This window comes from Melozone crissalis, unplaced genomic scaffold (assembly GCF_028551555.1).
Source record: "Melozone crissalis strain CALT ecotype California unplaced genomic scaffold, PUWL_Pcris_2 ptg000005l_1, whole genome shotgun sequence".
Classification (NCBI taxonomy): Eukaryota; Metazoa; Chordata; class Aves; order Passeriformes; family Passerellidae; genus Melozone; species Melozone crissalis.
This window is the reverse complement of record NW_026535783.1, coordinates 30,432,530-30,438,694: the sequence shown is the minus strand read 5'-3', so window position 1 is coordinate 30,438,694 and position 6,165 is coordinate 30,432,530. Positions and strand designations below refer to the sequence as shown.

Below are 6,165 nucleotides of genomic sequence, written 5' to 3'. Positions count from 1 at the left end.
TGGCTAGATATACTGGGATATACTGGCAGGTGTGAGCTTCTGCTTACCTTAACAAGCCACTGGCACATAGATAGCCATATTAATGCGGTTCTGAACTTGTGTTAGATTGTCCTCTCTTTCACTTTGAACTCAGCCTGTCATTAACCACAGCTACATGGCTTCTGCCTCAGAAACAGACCTTGGCCGGCCTACTTGGAGCAGAGATGGGGATTAGTTTGCAGTGCAGCACCTAGAGGTGCACCTTGGGACCAAACCATTTAAATTCAAGTTGGTGTCTGGTTTCAGAGCTGTCACCTCTGATGCTTTTCAAAGTGGATGTTTGGGTCTGGCCACCCTTCAGTTTGATTTAAAACACTTTTATACTCCAGGCCAGTTTGGTTTTTTTCGTTGTTGTTGGTGGTGGTGGGGGTTTTTTTTGTGTTTTGTTTTGTTTTGTTTTGTTTCTGTTTTTGTTTCTTTTTTGTTTTTGTTTTTTTTTACCCTGCAGGAGTGGGACAAATGCAGCTGTTGATGGTTGGCTTTTTAATTGTTGTTTTGGGGTTTTTTCCCCCAAGAGCTCAGTTCCGCCTTGAGCTGTGATATAAGGTGGGCAATTATCTGTCATTATGTGATCCCTGAGGTCCCTTTGGACAGATGGTTCTCTGTTACCTCGAAACAATGGGAGCTACTGAGTGCTTGGCGCTTGGAAAATGGGACCACCCATTTTTGCTTCTTCTTTGTTTACATCAGTTGGAAAAGCACAAAGAAGGGAGGGGTAGCAAGGTTTTTCTGCAGCAGTGTACTTGTTGCAGTAGGAAATGTCCATTGCTGGGTATCCATCACTGCAACATGACCTTCAGCTACCTGAGTTGTTAAAGGAAGAGAGTAGTGCTGGCAGAAAGTTTAATTGCTCATTAATTACTTTGTAATTTAGCAAATTAGTTTTGCTAAGGCTGTAGAAAATAAGAGGTGTGGCTGATTATCTTCCCAGTATTTCACCTTTACAAGTGCAAATTACCTGAAAGCATCAAGCCATCATGTGTAGTGTCTTTTTTAAGTAAAACCATCATGGGTGGTGCATGCTGTGGATGAATGTCAGACATCTGAATCTCTGCTTTCTTGGGCCTGTGGCCTGGCCTGTGGCCTGGCCTGAGGCCTCAGACTGTTCACGTGCCATTGGGACCTTTTGTGAAGTGTAGCAGACATTTCTGGCATTCCTTCCTCTGTAGTGCAGACTCCCAAAGTAGGGCCGCCCAAAAACTCCTGTGTAAAAGGACCAGCCTTGGATAACTGCAGTGTGAGAGCAGAAGTGAATTAAACTAAAGTATTTGCCCTGCAGGGGAGAGCATTGTTGCTCTGTTAGGAGCAGGCCGGGGAGAGAGATCAGACTCTTTGCTTTGTGCTTGTGGTAGATAAATCCAGGGTCTCTCTCCTTTTACTTTGCAGGTAGTGGCCGTGGAAGCAGCAGTTTGCCTCCTCATACCATCATCAATGAATTTCCAGAGTATGGCACTGCAGAGTCGAGCAGACAAGCACCATCGGCTCCATCGACGTGCCAGGCTGAGCCTGTGACACGCAGTCCAGAAAGACGGGACAGTCCCCAATGTGTCAGGCCTACTCCTCAGTGTGCAGCTCCTGCTGGTAATTTGAGGCCTGATGCAGGGGCAGTGCAGCTTCACACCCCAGAAAAAGGTTTGCAACCCACCGGTAATCTGCCAGAGATCATGAAAATCTCTCGACAGCTAGAAGCAACAAAGGTGCAAGAAAGAGCAAATACTTCTCTCGATTCAGAGACGCAAATGGAAAAAAAGAGTGTTATTGGCAGCCAAAATGTGCCGGCAGCCAGAGAGCCAGTTCCAGCAGGCCAAGAAAAACTCTCAGACGTGCTTCTTCCATCTGAAGGAACAGCTGAGGAAAAAAAGTATTTGATCATAGAGAAAGATCTGTCTTCAGTACGGGCTGGAGAAAAGCAGTCTGAATCCTCACAAGCCATAAGTAATAAAGCAGAGGAGGTCCACAGAGCTCAGGAACCAAGCTGTCACAAGCCATCTGTGACAAACCTGGAAGCAGTCAGCAGACTGGAGAGGGGGACACGTTTTGAGGAGTTTTCAGAGTACAGTCAAGGCAAAATGCAAACAGGTACCGAGAGAAGGCTTGCTAAAGAGGCAGCTGTGAGTAAACATGTAGAATTTCAAGGTGTGGAGATCTTATGGCTGCAAAAAGCTGAGGAGCAGAGAAGAAAGAAGCACTCACTGCTGGACTCTGTGTCTGTGGAGAGGAAGGCATTGTGCAAAACATCCAGCCACCCTGTGTCACCAATGATCTCCCCAGCCTTGCTTTCCTTGCCAGACAGTGCATGGAGTGAGGTCTGTGAAGACACGAGGCTGGAACCTGCTGCTTCTGGAGCCACTCCTCTACCACTGCTCGAAGAAGGCAGGAAGGATGAAGTTTCTGTGAAGGGGAGGAAGAACTGTGATGAGGAGGAGATGGCTATGCTTGCAAGAGGCCAGGGCAGGTGAGCTGGTGCTAAGAGGGGAGCAGGGGTCAGGCAGGGGTTCTCTTGTCTAGGCATGTGGCTTGTGCCTACCTGCTTAGGAGCTAATAAGAAGCAGCAAATATTTGTCTGCTGTCTGTGGTGTGGTGTTTACCGTACTGGTTTACATGGTTGGTGGTTGGCTAGTGCCTGAAGTTGGTACTGAAGCCACTTCATACCATCTTACTGAAGTTTGCAGTCCATCTCAGGTTTTGAAATGTAAAGGTAAGAAGTCTTTCTGTTTGCGCAGTGATGTCTCTGTGATGAAGCATCTGTAGCAGGTGTAATTGAGATCTGGACATGCCATGTATTTAAATACAGTTGGCATGCAAGCCTGGCCACACGTACTTGAACAGATTTTCTTGTTTCATTCAGAGTTTGTGCAAAAACAGTCTGACAACCTCTGAATGGTTGGATAATAAAGACATTTTATCCAGGGATATGTAGATAATAGGAGGATAAATGTTACAATATGTGCTTTCTATATTATCTGTCTGAGAGACAGGTAGTATCTATCTATCTATCTATCTATCTATCTATCTATCTATCTATCTGTGTTTATATCATTTTAGCAGTACATATTGCAAGAATGGCGGGCTGCTTTGCATCCTGATTTGCTTGTTTTTCTTTCCTGATGCACATCTCTGACAAAACAAAGGGTTCCACTGGTGCGCTCTGAGCAAACCATGCCCACTTTCACCTGGAGAGTTGTGTACTGATGAGACAACATCTCTACAAGGGAGGCTTTCCTGCCTCTGCACCTCTGTATCTGTGGAGTTTTGCCAGTGCAGGGGATTACTTGGGCTGGCTACTCTAACCTCTGGCATGTTGAGGAGCCCCACAGTATTTGGTGCATCAGAGAAGAAAACTCTTCAGGGGGATGGCATACCTTTCCTTGCATCAGAAAGCAGGCTGAGTCTTCTCCCTTCAAATCTATTTCCCCAGACTCCATATTTTTAATTGCACGTGCTTCCCTTTGCATTTTGGAGTGATTTCCTTCAGCTTTTTGCTGAAGACCCCAGTCCTAGGACTGCAGGGATAGCAAATTATCCTTCAGGGGCAGAGACTCTATTGGGATACACATCTCCAACATGTGCAGCCTCTGGCTTGGCACTGGTGCTAGGATAGATCTTACGCATTGTGTGTGCTTTTCTCTTTTGCACGTAGGCAGCTGATCTGTTAGACAATACTAGGATGTCTCCCAGCCCTCTTCTTTTACCCAGAAAATTGTTTCTTTCTATGTCCCTGGAGAGGGAGATGATGCCAGTCATAAAGAGAGGTAGTGCAAGGAGAAACCAGCATTTTACCTGCAGTGCCCTCTCTTGCATAAAGCTGCATTGACCTTTCTGCTCAGAAAGGCGGAAAGTGAGAACAGTTGCCCAAAGTCTAAACCTTGCCCCCAAACTGAAATGAGCTGTTTCTGGTTAATTTTCAGGATGGTGGAGGAGCGGGAAGCCACCACAGGAGGATATGAAGATTTCCTTGGGCAGAGGCACTCTGACGTCTCCACTGATCTGTACAGCTCACAGTTTGAAAACATCCTAGACAATGCATCTTTGTACTACAGTGCAGAATCTCTGGAGACATTGTACTCGGAGCCCGATAGCTACTTCAGCTTTGAGATGCCACTCACTCCCATGATCCAGCAGCGCATGAAGGAAGGTGGACAGTTCTTAGATAGGACATCAGTCGTGGGGCAGACAGATGTCCCTGACAGGGAGGTGAAGGGATGTGGTGAAGGCATCGCCAATGGCTTAAGGGATGTAAGCGAAACACTCTTCAAAGGAGATGTCACAGAAGTCCCTCATCTGGAAAGGTAAAAGTAGTGGGTGAGCTTTCTGTGTGCCTGCTGATTTTTCCCCAGCCTCTTTGCTTCAGTATACTGTCACAGAGTGTAGTTTTGCCTCTTTTAACACTTCTAATTTTCTACAGAGAGCAATTTTCAGGGTGACTGCAGGAGAGATATGAGCCATCCAAAGCTGCCATTCATAAGAAGAGTGACAAATATACATTAAGAAGGTTTATTAGGCAATGCTGATGTGTTGATAAAAGTCTGTCTGGTATTATCACATCTCTGGGACCTGTCTCTTACAAATGAACCTTGTTCAGCTACAGTTCCTACCTGAATTTATTGGCAGCAACTTTAGGTGCGGTAACAATTTGTGTGCACAAATGAGTTGTCCAAATGCAGTTTGTGATCTGGATGTTAAAGATGTGTCTTTTGTCACAGTGTTTCCTCTCTTGAGGCCAGTGGGAGTTTAGAACTTCTGCTGGGATGAGATTTTGCTCCCACATTCACAGGTTAGCTGCTTCTTTTGTCTGTGCACTTTCTGAAAGAGGAGTGAGCATTGCAAAAATGTTAATAATTTCTGTTTAGGTAAAAGGAGAGGTGAGAAAGCCTATTAAAAGAAAGAGTCATGTGAGAAGTAAAAAACTAGGCTGAGTGGTCAGAAAATACTGTACAATTGTAGAAAATCACTCTATGTGCAAACTTCTCTTACAGTGTGCTGTCAAAGAGAGTGGGGACAGTGAAAGGCAGACAGACGAAGTGGGAGGTTGAATTAAGAGCAGAGTGGTGAGGATGAACACACTTGCAAAGTGGTGAAGGACCTTCTGAGTGACAAAGATGCCTCTGGTCTTCATCCTCCCGAGACAGGATGTTATCTAAGAGTCCTAGGACTATTCCCTTAGATTCGACTAGTCTAGTTAGAGCTTTCCTGGGAGTAAAGGTGGGAGATCTTTTATCTGTTTTATTTCTTTTGTGCTAAAATGAAAGAAGTCTTTTGAGCTGAAGTAGTTTTGCTAGCTTTATGGATTGAGGTACAGTTTGCTCTTAAAACAGCAGGCAGAAGAATGTTACGAGTTTAAAATATTTTTCCCTCAATCAGACAGTAAGACAGGTATTTAAATCTTGTGCATGCATAGTGACTGCCAATAGGCAATAAGTGACTGCTAATCTGTAATAACCTTTATGGAACCAGAAACTGAGGTCAGTCCTGAGACTTTCAGCTCCTTACTTACAGCAAAACCAAAGGCTGACAAAACTGGACAGAGGAGAACAAGCACACATTCAGATCCTGATTCTGTTACCCTATAGTTGCAGAATCTAATATTTAAAAGATACTGTCAAGTAAGGCCTACATTGGCTCATCAGGGCAGAAATTATGGCAAAGACAAGATGTGCTTAGATGAGTCACATCAGGTGCCTGCCTAGTGTGGATTTCACTTGGAATTAATTTTAGTTTAGATTTGCAGCCATACTGATAAACTAGTAATAGATGTTTAAAATACTTCTTTCCTCAATTAAAAAAAAAAAACCAGACAAAAAAAAAAGAGTGTTCCTAGTTTGTTTAGGAATCAGTCTCAAGGGCTCACCTAAGGTAGATGCCAGTAGAGAATGGCACCACGGCAAGATAGCTAGCCACGAGTATGCCCAACAGAGTAATCCTCCCAACAATAATCTCACAGCTAACACCACCCTTTCTCCTTTGGTATTCCAATATCATGTTGTATTGCACCAGGTGTGTATGTTGTGTGGTGACTGACCGGCGACTGACAGGTCGTGAGTGCTACTTTGTTGTAGCCAGTGGGGAATCACGGTGTTAAGAGCTCATGGGTGAGAAGCAGTGTGTGCGTGCTGGGGGCAGCGGGAG

At 44.9% G+C, this 6,165-nt stretch overlaps 1 protein-coding gene across 2 annotated transcripts in view; it reads left to right on the top strand.

Moving 5' to 3' along the window:
* The window catches only part of PSD3 (pleckstrin and Sec7 domain containing 3), a 109,401-nt gene that overhangs the window by 23,714 nt on the left and 79,522 nt on the right, over positions 1-6,165 (top strand). For both annotated transcript variants that reach the window (XM_054284972.1, XM_054284980.1), the window contains 2 exons: positions 1,426-2,494; positions 3,948-4,328. In XM_054284972.1, coding sequence (XP_054140947.1) covers positions 1,426-2,494; positions 3,948-4,328 — 1,450 coding nt within the window. The remainder of the gene's footprint in view (positions 1-1,425; positions 2,495-3,947; positions 4,329-6,165) is intronic.